Source organism: Malaclemys terrapin, chromosome 13 (assembly GCF_027887155.1).
Source record: "Malaclemys terrapin pileata isolate rMalTer1 chromosome 13, rMalTer1.hap1, whole genome shotgun sequence".
Lineage (NCBI taxonomy): Eukaryota > Metazoa > Chordata > Testudines > Emydidae > Malaclemys > Malaclemys terrapin.
In genome coordinates this window covers 6492845-6512354 of record NC_071517.1, presented here as the reverse complement: position 1 = coordinate 6512354, position 19510 = coordinate 6492845, and the positions used below count along the sequence as shown (strand labels likewise).

The 19510-nt window shown below is 46.9% G+C and overlaps 1 protein-coding gene across 2 annotated transcripts in view; it reads right to left on the bottom strand.

Moving 5' to 3' along the window:
* Positions 1 to 19510, bottom strand: part of RGS9 (regulator of G protein signaling 9) — a 67762-nt gene that overhangs the window by 43548 nt on the left and 4704 nt on the right. For both annotated transcript variants that reach the window (XM_054048371.1, XM_054048372.1), the window contains exons 2-6: positions 11038 to 11134; positions 3215 to 3265; positions 2948 to 3054; positions 2058 to 2109; positions 851 to 909 (exon numbers count right to left, since the gene is read on the bottom strand). In XM_054048371.1, the coding sequence (XP_053904346.1) occupies positions 851 to 909; positions 2058 to 2109; positions 2948 to 3054; positions 3215 to 3265; positions 11038 to 11134 (366 nt within the window). The remainder of the gene's footprint in view (positions 1 to 850; positions 910 to 2057; positions 2110 to 2947; positions 3055 to 3214; positions 3266 to 11037; positions 11135 to 19510) is intronic.

Genomic DNA, 19510 nt, shown 5'->3' with positions numbered 1-19510 from the left:
AAAAAAAATGGCTGTACTGCGCAGACTTTGGGTCTCATTTTGGGTGATAGGTGGATGAATTTGTAACCACGGGGAAAACAGCTTTATGTTTCGAAGGACTAAAACTTACCAGAGTCAAAGACTGGAATCAGGGGGTGATCTCTGGTAAGCTTTCTAGCATGCGTGTAGGGTTTTTTTTTTTTAATTATTTTAGTATGTTTGCTCTGTAATGCTTAAATGTGCTTGCTTAGAAGGCAATGGGTGGTGACGTATAGCTGCAGGAAATACACGGGTCATCCCCCTCAGACAGGAAGCAAAATGCAGGCACTGGACTTTTAGGCAGTCTGGCTTGCTGGGAATATCACAGTGTAGGCAGGGACCTATGCAGCCTTAAAATTCCCAGTCAGGAGGGAGGGAGATGTGGGTCTCTGCCCAAAAGAGGAGACAGCTGGGAGCCGGAAGCCTAAAGTGGTGGACCAAAGAGGGTGAATACAGGTGCAATGGCTCTGAAACTGTGACACCACCATTCAGTTCAGAACTTTTGGTTCTCAACCTGCAGAACATGATAAAAACACGCCCTCCTCTCTGAACTAAACAAGGGATAGGCTGGCAATTTGAGCTAGAAAAACGGGGTGGTTCTGAAATGAATTTACTATGAATTACATTCACTCTGAATACTTCATTCCAACCTTTTGGAGAGGGTAACTGCCCCACTAAAATGATCATTTACTTTGTACATCTGCAGCTATTTCACAAAACAAAGGTGCCACTGGGGAGTGCACTGGTAGCTCTTTGTCACTTTCCACCCTCCAATCGCAAGAGCAGCTGGCTCGGAGCTGGCAAAGGCACAAACAATAGAACGTTTTCCTACCTTTTCATACTCTTCCAAAATCCCTTTCCTCTTAATATTTTTCTTTGCTAGGTAGATTGCTGGAAGAAAAGCAAAAAGGTTCATTTACAAGGCAGATCAATAAAGCTAGTCCCTGGAACTGGCGAGCTGACCCTATGACAAAGAGTGGACCATTGTCCATCGTGACATCTTTCCCAGACACAAGCTCCAATCTCACAGAAGCCCACTCAAGAAAGAGGTCCTTAGAGGCTACAGTCTGTCAAGGATGCTCCACCTGTCAATACAGAAGTGCAAGAATGGCCATCCTGTCTCACTCTCGAGCTTAATGTGGTTGATTATGCAGTTATATGACAACAAATTGTGCCTTCCTTAAGGCCTGGGCCAAAGTACATTGGAGTCAATGGAAGGGTTTCAATTTGTCTTCAATGGGCACTGGATCAAACCCTTAAAAGGTTAGGAATATTTTTTTTTCCAATTTGAGGGCAATTTTTTTGTTGTTCTAAAGCTTTTAAAATATTTTCTTTTAATGTTTAAAACCAAACTGGGTTATTTTCAGAAGGCGAGGCCTTAGGATTCTAGGACAAATATATAAGGTACAAAAGTATCAGGTAAATAAAAGCTGGTGACCTAGGTGTTGGGAGCAACCCCGCAATGAACAAATCAGTGTGCACAGGCGCCAACTTTCCTTGGCGCCGGTGGGTGCTCGCGCCCCCCCCCCGCCCCGACTCCGCCCCCTCCCTGCCCCTATTGGACCCTCCCCAAATCCCCAGTCCCGCCTCTTCCCTGAGCACACCACATTCCTCCTCCTTCCCCCTCCCTCCCAGCGCTTGCGGCACGAAACAGCTGTTTCGGGTGCAAGCACTGGGAGGGAGGGGGAGAAGCAGGACTCGGCGGCACGCTCAGGGGAGGAGGTGGAGGCGGTGAGCTGGGGCGGGGGATGGGGCAGGGAGCTGCCGGTGGGTGCAGAGCACCCACCAATTTTTCCCCATGGGTGCTCCAGCCCCAGAGCACCCACGGAGTTAGCGCCTATGTCAGTGTGTACCCTAAAGCCCATGAGCAGCCCTATAATAATGAACCAAGATGATCAACCCAGTCTGCATAGCCAGAACAGCAGGACCTAGAGAAAACAATTAAGAGTATCATCAGCATCCACCCCTATAGGGGAGTGTGCTGTACATCCTCACGCTCCATTCAGCTTTCACAGAGTAGCTATAATGTTAACACTTACCATAGTCGGTATCATCTGCTGCCCACTGCTGGGTGGGCCAGAAATATGGTGTCTGCAGAAAGAAGCCAAAAACAAAACCTCTGTTTTCATGTAGCCACCATCAGCTGCATCTAGCTCTTTAAAATCATTACATTTGTTGGTATCCTATTGGCTACGTTGTATTTTTGTGTAAACAGAAGGAGGAGGGAGTCACCTGCTTTGCAAATATGCTACAAAAAGAAGCTTTTCATTCCCCATACGTCTACCATTTAAGGGGCTGAATCAACACACACACAAAATATCCATCTTCTTAGCTCAGCATACGCAGTTAGGAGGATAAAACAAGGCTATTTTTGTTGTTGTTATTAAATCAGGTTTAATGGAGTGTCAATTACATATCCACTTCCTCTGCTTTGACAATCAGTTATTGTTAACAAGGTGAGACTTTCAAAACCATGCAGGCTTGCAGAACATCAAAGGGCATGCTTATGTCTTACTTTGCAATGTTCTCCTTGATACTGTCAAGATGTTGGAGCTTGGATTGGGGAACATGAAGGGAACCAGACAACTGGTATTAATAACCTCATTTGAAAACTATATGATAGTGTCCTAATCTCTCATTGTATGTGGAGGCAAGTCCAACCATGAACCATGATCCTAATTGCTTATCACATCCTGTTTCTACAGTGTATTCTATTTGCTCATCATACTGTCTCCTGAAATTGTTCCAGTGATTTCATTTGCTAGTGTACAAGCTGCCAGGGAAAATACATTCAGAAGGAACCACTGGCGTTTCGAAGCTACAAGGAAAAGTAATTTAATTATACCAAAGCACAGAAGCCTCCGTTTCTAAGCCAAGATGTAGGGTACATTATGTCCAGCCAGCGTTCTCTGTCTAAGATATGACTTGCCTGAAATCTGTAGAGGCTGCTATCTGTTTTGAGGGTGAGGTTTTTCGGCTCCTGCAGAGGGTAGATGTATCCATACTTGACAATTAGATTCCCCAAGTTAAGTGCCTCTAAAAAAAGAGAAGTCAGATATATTGATGATACAAAGAGACTGCAGCAAATTTCAGAAACAACCCACTACCCAGGAGAGAAGAATGTAGATTGCAGCTAACAACGAATTATAGTTTCACGATTCAAAGCTATAAAAGCATTAGATGGTTACGCTCCTACCTTCCTCAACGATTTTCAGATGCTGGATAATCCACTGCAGTATATCACTACCTGCAAGGCAAAGAAAATACCAGACACTATAAATCAGAAGTGGTGTGCAGCCCACAGAGTCCTGCACTACAGTCATCATCTCCAGTATGGAGATGGAGGCTGTGAAGACTATAGGTCCTAGCATGCCAAGCCCTATCTTAAGCCAGGCAACTGGCACATATTAAAAATTAAGGCAACTGCACTGCATTCCCATTTATTCAAAGCAGGTGTGACCCACAGGCTTCTGGCTAATTGCCAGTCCAGCTCTTGGTCGGGTGGTAAATGTACAGTCAAACCCAGGCAGTAAAAAGGGATCCTGCAGACTACAGCAGGCCCTTCTCAGTATCACACTGTCCCTTGAGGATGGTACTTGATCTGATGTTTTCCCCTTGTCAAACTGATCTCACCCGTTGGTCTTCTCAGCATTTCCTGTGTCACTCAACTAACTTGGAAGGACTTCACAGCTAACTGGAGAGCAGAGCACGCTCTGAAATGATGTGAGCACAGCGGCACTGGAAAGTAAATTGACCATGCTTGGGGCAGCGGGGGAGACTAGAGCAGAGGAGCCCAACGACTGTAGCTCCTCTGCCCTATGCTCCTACAGCCCCCACAGAGATGGAAACCCACGAAGCCACCAAAGAGGGGCTGCTGCTGCAAGTCAGGGGCACTGGAATGGGGGGGGGCAGAGGGCCATGGCCCCCACTTTTAATCGTCCCTAAGGACAAATGATCGGGGGGAAAGGGGGTGGGGTCTTAGGGAGAAGAGGCTGTGCGGGAACCGGGTCTCAGGGGAAGGGGCGGGGCAGGGGGAAGGGGCAGAACAGGGGCTGGGCCACAGTTCAGGTGCGGGTGGGGCCCCCCCACACTGTTAGGAAGCTTCTGCCACCCCTGCTGCAAGTGGGATAAGAGTCACCCCTCTGAAGAGAGATGATGCCAGGCCTACGCATTATTAAGCCTTCAAAGTAGAGATTTAGTGGGACTTCAGCGATCCATAGGCCTCTTGTGCTGGTTGTCTGAATAGGGTGAATTTCACCCAAGGGAGAGCATGCCACAGAAGCAAAATACCCACATCCTTCTGTAGGTCTAGCCTTGTCTGCTCATGTATGCAGAGAGGAACATGAGGCCCCTAATCTCCCTGTGGCGTAATTGCTCCATGTGTACATGACCGATAATAATACACACCTGTTTCCTTCATTCATGGAGCACTGAAATTTACCTCAGTGCAGAGGGCCAACAAAAGGCAAACACAGTAAAGTCCCACTTAAACCCTAAATGGTGCATTATGACAGGGTGTACCAGGCCTCCTCTAGCCTGACACACCCGCCCAACGGAAGAACGTCACTTGGGAAAGAGGAACAGTGAGTTTAGTCCTTCAAGCACTGCCTAGAGATGCCACACAGGCTCTAGTACCAACAGAACCAACCAGACTTGATCCCCACCCCAGCGGCTAGAAGGGAGAGACAGAGGCAGCAGCCAATCAGGATCCATCAGGTGAGATAAGGCGGCTTTGCCTGCTTCTTCACGGGGTGGGTGCTGGTTGAATTTGGGGCAGAAGAGGAGCTCTCTGGTTCTAACCCAAAGCTCCCAGGCCTGGGTCAGGGCCTAGCAATCCGACTGCACCTTCAGCTGAAGCGTGCAATTAACTGTTTATTTTTTGTTGTGGAGTTGAATTGCCTGGGTGGTCATTTTCAGTCGAGTTTCAATTCACTGCTAGGGGCTTGCTGTTTGGGGAGGCCTTGCTCCTAGACAGCTTTGACGTACACAGACCATGTTTGGGCTGAACTGGGACTTGACAGAGGGGATGAATTTCAGCCTAACGGCTGCGAAGTACTTTGAGATCCTGAGATAGAAGCACATTGGAAGGGCAAAGTATTATCACTACTTAGACTGTAAGCTCTCTGGGGCTGAGGCGGTCTCTTTTGGGGGCCTGTCCAGGACTAGAGCTCCTAGGCACTATGGCAACACAAATAACAGTAATTGCCCCTTACGTGAGGCACCCAGCCAGTCTCGGCACAGGGTATTTTTAAACATCTTCTAGCTGCTGCTTTTGTGCCTTTAGAGATCTCCAAAAGCCTCCATTTTAAAATTCATATTTCTGATGTTTTTTAATGACTATCTTTTTGCAATGACCAAACAAAATCTTTTATAAAGACCAACAATTTTCAGCGTAGCTAATGAGACCCCACATCAAAACTCAACATTATTGGAAATGTGAAGTGGATGTGTTCTTTGTGAAGGTGAACTCATAGGGAACATTGTATTGCCAGCATGAAAAGGAAGGGAATGCTCATCAGGAATCACACAACTCAATTAGAATCCTTACTCGCAAATTAAATTGAAGCATAAAGAAACAATTCAGGTTTCAAAGGCTGGAAATGTATAACTCAGTGATATAAAAAGCATTCATGAAGCCAAGTTGAAAGGGGATTTATCGTTTGAATAGAAATACATTTAGTAGGCAGGGAGGTAGAAGGCTTGGGGAATTGGTAATGGGGAACAGAGTAGAGCTGGTTAAAAAATGTTTTTCTACAGGAAGTTTTAGGGAACAAAAATCTGCTTTGCAAAATTTTCCATGAGAATTTTTGATTTTCAAAAACATTTTCACTGAAAATGGTTTTTAAAAACTAAAAATGTTTTCAGTTTTTTAAAACCATTTTTGTTAACAAAAATAATTGTTTTTTTATTTAAATGTTTGGATTTTAAAAACCAAAAGCCAGAAGTTTTTCCTGAAAACTGAACCAAAAAATGAAAATGTTAAAAACTGTAAGATTTTGGTTATCAAAATATTTTCAGTTTCTATTTTTTAGACAAAATTTAAAAAAAAAACTGAAAAATTTCAGTCACAATTAAAATTTATATTTTTCACTTTGGTCAAAAAGCTATTTTTGTCAACAATATATTTTGATCAAAAAATATCAACCAGGACTATTACAGAGCCCCTCATTTTTAGGTAGGCATAGGTTCAAATCTAAGAATTGTTACCATCTGCTGGCTATGTGACATGAGTTTTGTGGGCCTCTGTCCAGATATCTCCATCACAAAAAACGCCATCTGAACTGACACTAAATGGCCAGTCCTATCCAAAACCGAGTATGGAATGGGTCATGGAAACGGAACTACCCTCTCATAGCATCAGATGACAATATCAGCACCACTTCTCTCTTATCATGATGGTCAGGGAGTGGTAGTGATGGACTTTGAAGGGGACCCAACTCAGTCACCCTGAAGGCTGGTGGCTGTAACAGGGACCTCAAAGGTGTGGGGTGTTAAGGAAAGAAATGGGGGGGAGGGATCTTCCAAGAAGAATCCCTCCTCCCTAGAAGAAAATGTGCCCAGAAGAGCTGTTCTTTGGAAACCATGAAGGAAGCTGGTGATGAGATGGTTGTAGGGGCATGTGATGGGTCAGGGTAGCTGTGTTAGGTATTTTGGTTTTAACTCCTCGCCCCTGCACAGGGGGGGCCACATGAGGTCTGGGAATCATTTAAACCTCAGTGATCTGGCTTACATGGGAGGTAAGCGATGCATAGGTCTTGTGCGCATTTTCCACACAGGGGTGCATTTCTCCCATGGGAATTCCCTGGTGTATGCAATGCATGTGCTTTCCTGTCACCTGCTCTCATAGAATGGGCAAAGGTGTGTCCAAATGATGTCACTGGGGGGCAGGAGTAGGCCTGCAGCCCTAGAAAGAGTGTCTGGGATAAAAAGGGTTCAATGATGAAAGAAAGACAACCTTCACTCGGCAACAGCCTGTCTTCAAAGATAAACCCAAATGCACAGAGCACAGTTCTGCTGTTGCTGCTTTAGAAGGCCACCTCTGTTAAATAACTGATCTTTGCTAGCCCCTTGAGTCGTTTCACTGGTTACTTGCTTTTGCAAATAGTACCAAGTGCTTTCTCTTTCAAAATTCCCTTTGAAATAAATTCTGTCATTGAGTTCAATGGGGGTTAGAACCTAGCTTCTCTGTCAAGCGTGGTCAATAAGACATATCAGAGGGAAGCCAAGTTCCATGTACTGAAATGTACTTCAGCTTTCAAAGGCCTCTCAAGGTGATATGGCCTGTATCCGTCAGCCATACACAAAGTCAGCGTCAGCCTCCACTAGCCCTTTCATTATCTTCTGAGGAGCAAACAAAACTCTGAAGCTCTCGCCATTTAAACAAGGCCAGGCTAAATCGCATTCGGTCCCTGATCAATTACTAGCCTCTCTCTTCAAATGTCACCTACAGCTGCGGATTGAAATGTTGACCTTTCCTGACATTATACGGATTACTTAGCCTTGTACTAGGAGCCTGGAGCTTTTATCCCACTGACTGCTTCCTTAAATAGATCAAATTAAAAGATTATTCTGTCACTCCTACCTAGAGAGCTCTGTAAGTGCTCTCCCTAAAAGACACAAATTAAACATGGGTGACTATCTGCCTTTTGCAAAGAAATTCTGAAACTTTTTAGGGATTTGACATGCACCTACGTAGTTTACTGAACATGAAGAGCCAAGTTCTCTGCATTGCCTGCAGTGGAGTTGTGCCCCATTTACACCACACACTCTAGTAACAGTGCTATTGGAAGACGTAGGGCTATATATATGCTATATATCTCTTCACTGACTTTGTGCTACACCTGTTTAAGCAAACAGAGGGTCTGCCCCATAGTGTGTAGAAGGATAGAAGGCACAATCTAAGAATAAGATTGACGGCCAGGACCTCCCAAGTTCTGCCAGCTATTCCCTGCCCTGACACCAATTCCCATTGTGCCCTTGAGCAAGTTACTTAACCTATCTACCTCAGTTTCCCCATCCAGAAAATGGAGAAAGCAATATTCCCCTACAGATCTTCAGGGCCAAATCCTCCTCTCAGTTATCCCTGTGCCGCCCCAGGGCATCACTGGAGAGAAGGATTTGGCCGAGAAGAACTGCAGGACTTTCTGCAGTCCTGGGTTCCCAAGGGCTTCAGAAAAGGCAAAGCGAGAGCAGAATTTGGTACAAGGTGTGCAAAGCAGTGAGTATTTATAGTGTAATATTCTTCTGATGGTTTCTAAGAGAGGGAAGTAAAGGTGTTGATAGTGTATTTCCAGCGACGTGTGAAAGGAGCTGGCACACACAAAAGGAGAGTGTGTTCGTAGCGGACGGTAATGACAAACTTGGCACATCAAAGCACAGCTACCTGTCTGTTTCTTCTTCAACCTATTCAAATGAGGAAAAGCTGTAATTTAGAAGCACTGAAGTGGGTTGAATATTTTGCTCCTCTCCAGTGAATTCAAGAAAAATGATTATTACCAGAAAATGCTCAAAGGGGAGATTAATTGGTTGCTATTCATTTCTAAAACTCCGTATTACAGTCTCGTATCACTCTGCCCATTTTAATTCTTTCTGGAAATGTATATCCAGATGTGATGGGGCACACTCTCATCGCCTGTTAGATGTGGAGTTAAGAGCCAGTGAGTGCACCTATGACTGACTGATGGCCTCCTGCCCAGTGGGGGGGTGGAAGTAGGTAAGGATCATTAGGTACTTCACAAGGTACTGGAGGAAACTCAGTAGGAAGGAGACTGCAGAGGGGACAGGATTCTCCTGTAGAGAGAAACCCCCAGAGAGCAGGTCAGGCTCCTGTCAGAAGGGAGCTCTGAGGTAGGGTCAGTAAAAGCACTTCAGTGGAAGCTGAGAGGTGGAAGAATGGTTCTTCCAGCAGAGAAAGGAGGAGCTAGGAGGACCTGGGGAGAATCCAGAGGCCTGGGAACCAATGGGAGGCTGCGTTAGGCACAAGCTGTAGGAAAGCAACATGGGGGAGGTCAGAGAAAGGAAGTGGCCCAGGGAAACAGCAGCAAGTCTGAAGAAGCCGACCTGCCTGCTCAATACAGGGTTCCTGAGCCAGAACCCAGAGTGGGGAGTGGGCCTGGGTTCCCCCACCAGTCCCTCAAGAAGGATCATGCAAGCCCACTGGAAGCAATACTGAGCTCGGGGTGAGGCTGACGACTGACCCCAAAGGATGGGATGGAGGCTCTTTTGTATTGGGTTGTCTTGTGAACTTTCAGTTGGACCTTCTTGTTACCCTGGAAGGGGACTGAACTTGGTGACTTGACCGGAGAGCTGAGCCACGGAAGACTCAGCAAGAGACAGATAGCCTGCAGGAGATGCCAGGGACAAGGACCCCTTGCAGCATTATACCCTGACACAAGGGGACGCGACAGGTGGAGAGTACATGACCTTACGCCATAGCTATTGAAGATCTCTCCGAAGTAGGTACGTAACAAGGGTGGAGAAGGGAGCAGCTCTTCAGTTCTGACACAGTGTGACTTGTCAAGGCCATATGAGCAGTCATTTGTTCTTAACTAGGAATGACCTTCCTATCTGCTGCTTTAAGGGCTGGGGTGAACTCTTGTGCCCATTTAAGTCAATGGGAGTTTTGCCATTGACTCAGTGGAGCCAGGATTTCAGCCCAGATTCCCAAAGATGGGTGCATGAAACAACAGGCCTATATTTGCAGACACTTCTCGTAAGTGGGCAAAATGTCTGATGTGCATGCAGAAATAACGTATTTGTACAGGCACATGGCCCATTTTAGGCTCCTATCTGGCACACACTGCCTTGTCTATCCTAGAGGTTTAGAACATTCGTTAGAATGTATTAGTAATATACTTTTAAACCAGCCTGGCTAAGGAGTTTCTGCCCAGCCTACTCAGAGTTAATCCCCTCTCAGGGGGTTAATTGTATATTAAATGCTCATTTGCGCTGCACTTGTTTGACAGAATTCTCAGCACTCTTTACACCGACAGATCCAGCCTGTAACAAAGGAACAATATTCCTCCCCAGTGATGGTAAATGGAGAAAGGGTCTTGATTTTTATCCCTAACAAACAGTGGCCTTATGCTGGATGATGAATAGTTGTGTAAACAAAAGCTAACCAAGAATTTTAAACAGCCTGTCTAAAAGCTCCTTCCCCTCTCAACTGACCAGCCTGTAGTCTCCTCTCTCATTGGATGGCATCATTTCACTAGTTCTCCAATCATCCATAGAGTCTCCTGGGTGGACAAAACCTGTCTTTCCAGTGTAAACAACAAGCAGATTTTTTATTATTAACAAAACTCTCTCAAGTCTTCTGTATGCATCCCAGAGTGAGAAAATAAACGGGGGGGAGAGCGAAGGGCACAAGCCCATTTTTTTTCTTTTTTGCCTGAAACCACCAGAATACACGACAGGAGCATAGCCACGGGTGGGCCTGGGTGGGCCATGGCCCACCCACTTACCATCCAGGCCCACCCAAATTGCACCCAGACCATCTCCCCAGTGGGAGCACCGGGCTGGTGGGTGGAGTGGGGCAAGCCCCAGTGCCCGGACTCCGCTCCCTGCACCCAGATCCTGCTCCCTGGCGGGAGTGCTGGGCGGGCGGAACGGGGGAAGCCCTACCGCCCGGACCCACTCCCCAGCGGGAGCGCCAGGTGGGCGGGCAGAGCGAGGCAAGCCCCCGTGCCCCAACCCCATTTTCATGGCAGGGGCGCAAAGGGACTGCAGTCAGAAGGGGTGGGAGGGACCCCCACTTGTCCTGGCGCAGGCCCCACAAAACCATAATCCCCTTAAGTGGAGGTGGCCCCCTGTCATTGCCCGCCCACCCAAAAGTGGGGCCCACCCAATCTTCCTAGCCAAGCTACACCACTGATACACGGTGATGGGAGTCATATAAATGTTTGTAAATAGAATAATAGTAAGAGAAGCCAGTTTTTGGTTTATTACCATTTGTATGAAGAAACAGGCTCTTCTCCAGAAGCTCAGAAAAATAGCAGGGTAGTGCCATTGGCATCTTACCTGTCATAGCATGTGGGATATTTGTGATCATCACCCTCTGAGTGTGCATTTTGATGCCAGTGTCTGGATTCTGCATCTCCATGAGGAGGGCTTCGATCTGCAAAGCATGATGGGTATAAGCAGTTTTGTGAGAACGAACAGGAGGCCAAAACAACAGTACAGCCTGACCTGGTCCATTTTGTAAAGGCAACTAATCCAGACTAGCACAAAAGGAGAGAATTAAGGGGCTGGGCTCACCCCCCCTCCCATCCCTTCCCTCTTTCATAGAAGCTGCTTATGTGAATATGCTACTTGTACAGGCACGCTAGCCCCAGTGGGCAATCCCGCCTCAAAGTGCCATCTTGCAACCATTCCCTGCGAGGCTACCCCATAGGAGAGGCACACGTCTGTGATTAGCTTACCTGGCCCCTGGATGTGGCTGTTCCACATGAATTCGCCTAAGAGGGAATTCAGCTTGGCTTTTTCAGGAGAGATATTGACCAAGGACAAACTACAAACATTGGTTCCTTTTTGTTCTGCTAGCAATTTGCTGGGGCATCAAGAGAACTGTTGCAATACCAGTGGGGGTGAATAATAACCCGGCAGCTAGCTCCATTGCATACCTATCCCCTTTTGCTTAAAGACTAACTTGAAAGTGCATCACTCATGGGGTGAACTAGCAAAGGCGTCCACACAGACTGGGGGAAAGCCAAACCCAAGACTGTCTGTTTCAGGGCCTGCAGAGAATAGCTGGGGTGGATTTTTAAAATACAACAGCAGCAAAAGTACGTTCCCCTGCTAACGGGCTGTGCAAAAGGTGCAGGTCAGTTGGAGCCTGACGTCAAAGAGAGCTCAGGGTGGCCAGCACCTCTCAGGCACCACTCAGCATCCCACAGGTTAGGAAGATAAGGCGTCCTCCTTTTCTTGACTACAGAACTAAGGCACAGCTCTGAGCAAAGAGGCACCTTTGGGGTTCTTCCTCCCCTTTTTGTGGACCCCTGAACACCACTCTCCTCTCACAACGGTGAGATCACCAACAATCCCATGAAAGCAAGTGGCGTAACAACAGTGTAACATGCCTATAAGTGAGGGGAGAAACGGGCCCATCCTGCTGCTATTCTGAAGCTCTTATAAAGAGAATAGCTCACTCCTGCACTAACGCTCAGGCCCAGGTCCTCAAGAGTATTTAAGCACTACCTCCCACTGATTTCAGTGGGAGCTGAAAACAATGGGAGTTATGTGACTAAACACCTTTAAGGTTCTGGGCCCTCCGGCATGATTTGTAAAGGTACGTGAGGCACCTAAAGATGCAGATAAGCTCCCAGGTGCCTATCTGCATTTTCAGCCATCTAAATACCTTTGAAATCGTCCTCTCCGCCCTTTTTTAAAGACTACAAAATAATGTTTTTTCCCTTTCAAGATCTGATTTCCTGTTAGCTACCAGACTTTGCTCTGAAGATGGAGGAAGACAGAACAATTGCTCTGAGGAGAGAAAAGATGGTCCCGTGCTTAGGGCATTAGCCTGTGACTTGGGAGACCTGGATTCAATTCCTTGTTCTGTCCCAGACTTCCCGTGTGGCCTTGGGCGAGTCATTTAGCCCTAGGGTGACCAGAGAGCAAATGTGAAAAATCGGGACGGGGATGGGGGGGTAATAGAAGCCTATATAAGAAAAAGACCCCAAAATCGGGATTGTCCCTATAAAATCGGGACGTCTGGTCACCCTATTTAGCCCTTCTGTGCTTCTGTTCCCCCCCTGCAAATGGGGATAACAGCACCACCCTACCTCCCAGAGGTGTTGTGAAGAAAAATACACTGAAAATGGTGAGGTCCTCTGACAGTGTAGCAATGGGGGTGTAGAAGTACCGAAGATAGCAGGCGTGCAGAAATCTAAAGGTGCAATGCACAGAAAACAAGACCATGACAGGTAAGTTACAGAGCTGCGAACACCACAGTTCTGACCCCTGCGAGTCCCAGCAGCTTCAGTGGGAGCTGTGTCTTTCAAGACCTGGTCCTTTGAACCCATGTTCCATTTTGACCCCTCGTGTCTGGAGTGGCTGTACAGGGCTCTCAGCATCTCCCTGCTGGGCCTTTACTAGTCAAGAGCCAATAGTTGGTTCACAAAACCCACTCAGTCTTCTGGTGCAGGATGTTCTCTTTTCCTAATGAGCACATAGCTCCGGAGACTTGTAGCTTTCCTACCCCTGCTGAGCACCCTCTGGTCATTTAAGAAATAACATATATCAAAAGAAACAAGCGAGACAAGCTAGGGAGCTACATCGGGTGGTGCCTGCTGATTCGGCTGCAAACTGCGCACTTTGCTGATCAAAACTCAGCAGGTCTTTTCCTCTTCTCCTAAGGGAACCGGCTGCTTATTAGGGATTCCTAGAGATTAGAAGTTGCCATCAGCACCAGCTTGTCAGCAGGAGCAAGAAGGGCTGTTTAAAATACAATGAGGACATCTGCTTTCTTTTCTGCAGCTTTGTCACATTTTGTAACATGATTTTGCCCAGGAGTGCTCTCTGGACGGTTTTCATTTTGTATATATTGAAGCCACATCTTGGCCTTGGTCCACAGGTGAAGGCTGCCACTGAGATCAATTCACAGCAGGTGAAATTTACCACAGCGCAAAGAGCCAGCACAAAGTATAAGTACAATTAAGGACCCTCGTCAGTCCTATTTTGAGTGGATCAGTGGTTCCTAAGACCTCTGCATAGGGGTGAATTTCATCTCTGGGAAAGCCTCCCTGGTCTGTATTTGGGAGGCCATCAACTGTGAAGAGGAAAAGCAGAATCCTGAACGCAGGACTCGGGGAAGGAGTTTATTATTTGTTTTATGGTAACACCTAGGAATCCCAGTCCCAGTCCAGGGTCAGGATCCCAAGATGCTAGGCACTCTACAGACAAAGAACAAAGCAAACAGTCCCTGTCCAAAGAGCTTACAGTCTAAGTGCAGGAGGCAGCGAGTGGGAAGCAAGCGGGTGGGAAGAGGAGGTAGTACAGTGAACAGAATTTTGAGTGTCAGCTATTTAATCCTCCAACTCGTTACCTGCTTGGCTTTCTCCCCTTGCTTGGAAATCCTGATAAGGAGAGGCTTCTGCAAGTCAAAGCAGCCTCCAAGTGCTAAACGAGCAAGTGTCTCTGGAGCAATCTCCTGCATTGCTGAATATCATGAGTCACCAGCCCAGCCCCATTGACATCTGGCTGCAGCACTCAGTTTTGGTCCTTGGGGGCATCCCCAAATACAAATGATTAAACTCACAATTTCTGCATTCCATCTTCAATACAGTCACTATGTAAAATCCCTTGGCTCAGTGAGGTTTTATAGCTCATTGTTGTGGCTAAGTGGTTGATACAGTAGCTTATTCAAATGCTTAAGGGCACAACTGTCTTCGTAGGCAGGTTAGTTCTTGTTTCATGACATTGGCCACAGCTTTCATTATGGGGTTGAGGTTTGGGGCTGTTTCATTTTTACTCATCAGTGGGTTCCAACTATTCCGGGAAATCAAAAAGGGACACAGAAAACAAATGAGTTTGAAGGAGTGTCCCAGGCTATCTGGACCACAGTGTAGGAAACCTCCAAGATAGCTCTGGTGGGCTCGAGAAGTCTTCTTCAACATGAACTCCTCTGATTGCTCCTTTTCTTCCATCTGGCATTTGTGTTTCCTTGAGAGGGGCGTGTTTCTACAATAATATAGCATAAAAACCCCCTGCAGATAGCCACAGGAAATAGAGAAGCATGTTCCCCTTATGGAGGCGGAGGTGTTTAATGCTGCTTCAAAGTATAGGTTTGTTTCCTTGCAGAAAAATAGCCTTATTGGAAGGCAACGTATAGAAATGGGATTTTTTGTCCCTGTAGGATTGTCAGTTGTATTTCAAATGCTCACCTCCTGCTTCAACTCTTGTATTGTTTGTATTACAATAACACCAATAGGACTCCACCAAGATCAGAGCTGCATTGAAGTAGTCACTGAACAAACACATAATAAGAGACAACTCCTGACCTGAAGATCTAAATAGTCAAGAAAGGCTTTAAGGGTAGGAGGAGATACAGGGCACAGAGAGGCCAAGATCACACAGCAACTCAGTGGCTGACTGGGAGTGGAACCTAAGTCTACAGACTTCCCGCCCAGTACCCTAGCCACTACACCACACTGCTTGTCCTACCATGGTCAATAGAAAACTACAATCTCGTCCCTTAACAGTTTTCCCTCCCCACACCCATTCCCTTTCAGTTTTTCAGAAGGGTTTACAGTAGAACCTCAGAGTTACAAACACCAGAGTTAGGCCTGGTCTACACTATGAGTTTAATTCGAATTTAGCAGCGTTAAATCGAATTAACCCTGCACCCGTCCACACAACGAAGCCATTTATTTCAAAATAAAGGGCTCTTAAAATCAATTTCTGTACTCCACCCCGACGAGCGGAGTAGCACCAAAATCGATATTGTCGTTTCGAATTAGGGTTAGTGTGGCCGCAATTCGATGGTATTGGCCTCGGGGAGCTATCCCACAGTGCACCATTGTGACCACTCTGGACAGCAATCTGAACTCGGATGCACTGGCCAGGTAGACAGGAAAAGTCCCGCGAACATTTGAATTTCATTTCCTGTTTGCCCAGCACAGGAGAGCACAGGTGACCACAGAGAGCTCATCAGCACAGGTAACCATGCAGGCCGATAATCGAAAAAGAGCACCAGCATGGACCGTACGGGAGGTACTGGATCTGATCGCTATATGGGAAGAGGATTCAGTGCTAGCAGAACTTCGTTCGAAAAGACGAAATGCCAAAACTTTTGAAAAAATCTCCAAGGGCATGATGGAGAAAGGCCACAATAGGGACTCAGAGCAGTGCTGTGTGAAAGTCAAGGAGCTCAGACAAGCCTATCAGAAAACAAAAGAGGCAAACGGTTGCTCCGGGTCAGAGCCGCAGACATGCCGCTTCTACACTGAGCTGCATGCAATTCTAGGGGGGGCCGCCACCACTACCCCACCTCTGACCATGGATTCCCATAGAATAAGTGTGTCCACATGGAGTTAATTAGGAAGAGTTAATCAGGAATAGCTATTTCTGAATAACTTTCTGAATAGACGAGCACTTAATGTCATAGGCTGCTAATGCTAATGGAGATGTTTTGCTCAGGGCCTGTGTATCTGGAGCAGAAGGATCTGAGTTCCACCATCCCTGCTGTCCCCAGGATATTTCAAGTGGCTGTACTGCAGTGAGCATCACAGTGCCAGGCCAGAAGTTCCAGGTGGCCAAGGATTTGCTCCAGTATCAACTCAATGTTGCCCCTAGTTCATTACACAGATGAGTTGAGAAAATAGTTCCCTGCTCCTCTCAGATACACTTCAATACACTACTAAACTCGGAGTTATGCCTATGCATCGGCCTGAAAGAACAGACCACAATCAATTATACATTTTTGATGCTGGAAAATGAACTCTTGGGATATATCCACAATACAGATCCCTTCCTCTTTAAAGGCATAAAGTGGATGGACTCCCGCCACTGGATTACTGTGCTGTTTGCCATGTGTGTACTCCCTGCACTGTGCCTAATTGACCTTTGCTTATGCAAACAGGATTGACTTTAAAGCCAGGTGGAGATAGGCTTTGGGATTACACAGCAATTCCCTCAGAGCAGACATTTCCAAATTCCAACACCTTAACCCAGGATTCAAATGCTGTTTGCGGAGTGTTTTGCCTGTGATGGCAATGCATTCAGAGATGAAGGGGTAGAACCACGTTCTCACACCAACCCCCTCGTGTCTTTCCTTAAGACACACGCTCCCAGTAGACTCTGTATGACGCCAGCACCCACTCGCAGTGCTCTAATTAAACATCTGCCACCTACTCCATCAGAAATGCTTGCCCAACTCTGCTCCCTCACCCAGCCTTCCCTGCTCCTATTTGTAAAGAACACACTCCCAGCTCCAACTTTTGAGGCAGTAATGCACCCTTTCATCTTAATCCCAGCATCATCCTGCTAATTTTATTCTTTTCTAGGCCTGCAATTAATAATCACATTTTGAGACAGGGTAACAAAGTGCTTTTACAAACAGTACACAGCTTGTTAACCCACTGAAACGTTATTTAAAAAAAAAAGTGGAGATGGAAAGCGTGTTTCCCTGCAGTCCACTCGCACCCGCCCACTGCACACTATTGTTCTTTTGCTACAAAAATCCTACCCCCAAATGCTAACCAGCCTGGAAATTAACAGCCTCTGCCACACAACCCTTCTTTGCTCAAGGTTACCCCACACCACTGTAACATTGCCGCCTCATGAAAGATATACGCCAAAGTCAAGATAACATTCATACCTAGCCCTGTTCATCAGCAGAACTCAAAGCACTTTATTAAGGAGGTCCATAATATCATCCCCTCTTCTGAGGCACAGAGCAGGGAAGTGACTTGCTCAAAGTCACCCAGCAGGTGAGCTAGGAATAGAAGCCAGATCTTCCAAGTTCCAGTCCTTTATGCTATCCACTATACTGCCTTCCCTAGAGCCAGGGTGCACAACCTTGCCAGACTACTGTACCCCTTTCAGGAGTCTGAAACCTGAGCCTCCACCACTCAGGGCTGAAGCATGTTACTTGGCTTCATGGGGCCCTCTGTGGCATGGGGCCCTGGGAAATTACCCTATTTGCTACGCCTTGCACTTGTGACTCCCTCCAAACCCATCTTCGCCAGGTTGAGAAACACTGATCTAGATGAGTTGACATACCACTCAGAAGACCTCTGCATACCCCCAGGGGTACATGGAGAACCACTGCCCTAGATGATGGATTGGAGAGTATAGGACATAGATCCCTTAGACATGAAATGGGATTTTTATGCTCAACTGGTCATTTGTTATTTTGTCTTATGCATGAAAAGTCAGCCCCTCTGTGCTGCTCCATCAGCCCCACTCCCCGCTCACTCCCTCTCCTGCAGGAGACGTGCTATGTGTCAATACGTTTCTTAAGAGATCTCAATGGTTTGGGACCCAATTCTATGTCAGTTCCAGGGGGAAGGGCAGAGCAACGCCTGCCAGGGAACAATCTGAGAGTCTGTCTCCTCCCCTGTCCCCAAGAGGTGTCAGGCCCTGCTCCTGTACATTTCATGGAGTTTAAGCCCAGATCATCTAGTCCAGAAGTTCTCAAACTTTTGTACTGGTGACCCCTTTCACATAGCAAACCTCTGAGTGCGACCCCCCCCCTTATAAATAAAAACACATTTTTATATATTTAACTCCATTATAAATGTTGGATGCAAAGCGGAGTTTGGGGTGGAGGTGACAGCTCGCGACCCCCCCAGGTAATAACCTCACAACCCTCTGAGGTGACCGACCCCCAATTTGAGAATCCCTGATCTAGTCTGACTAAAGCGCAGCTCCACTCATGTCTAAGCCCTGGAGCAAGAATTCTACTTAATGTCTGAGAATGGCAAACCCAGATCAAATACAGCTCTGAGACTGGGAGGCTCCGAAAGGACGATTTGAGGGCAAAAGGCTGTGGAGAGAGTTTGATCTGAAGGAATTAAAACCAAAGATGGAGCTGGATTGAAACCTCCAGTTCTGAGCTCGGGATCCAGGAGTCAGGCCTGTTTCTACTTAAACCATTCTTCCAGAAGACGCCAGAAGGGGCTTGAGAGACCAGCTTGAAAGGGAAGCAGAGGGCACAGGCAGGCCCCATCCTTCAGCCCTATCTACATATGAGTCATGATGCAGCTAACACAGAACCGAAGGGAAATGTACATATCCCACCACCAGCCTGAGGCCAGCTGCTGCACAATGGTGGGCCAGGTCCTCGGCGGGTGTAAATCACTGAACGGTGCCAATTTACACCTGCTGAGGGTATGGCCTGAAGCATGTGTAACTGGGAGGGTTTATTTCTTAAGCTCGCTTCACTGCCTAACAGGCTTTCCTGCCACAGCACTTCTGAGACGGTTTATGAGAGAAAAACGCGTAAATAAAAGAACCCCAGCAGCTGTCACACGCACTTCCCATCGCCAGACTGTGCTTTAAAACAGCCAGCAGGTGCCAAACTCATGCCTTGCCTTCTCCAAGGGCAATGCCTGCCATACGCCATCCGGCACACGTGTGTCTTGCTGAAGGCTGGGATGAGTCGGTGTTAGAAACTCCTGTTACCAGGTGTTGGCTTACGGGCAGAGGAACCTACAGAATCCTTCCCAAGGATAATCGCCCAGGTCTTTGTTGTCCTTCGGAATCCCCTGTGCTCCTTTCGCATTAAGCTTCTGACATGCTAACTCTTGTCATCACCTGCCTTTGGGCCTGATTCTGATCCCACGGACACTGGGGTAAAGCAGGAGTAACGCCAAGAGACAGACACTAGAGTAAGTGGATCCAGATCAGGCCCCGTTTTTTCTCTTCTTCCCCTTCTTAGTCCCTTATTATCTTCCCTCCCCCTTCACTTCCAGCTCTTTGGGGATTTTGGTTCTCTCCACGAACCATCTACTGCAGTTCCTCATTACAGACAATCCCTTTCATCTACAAT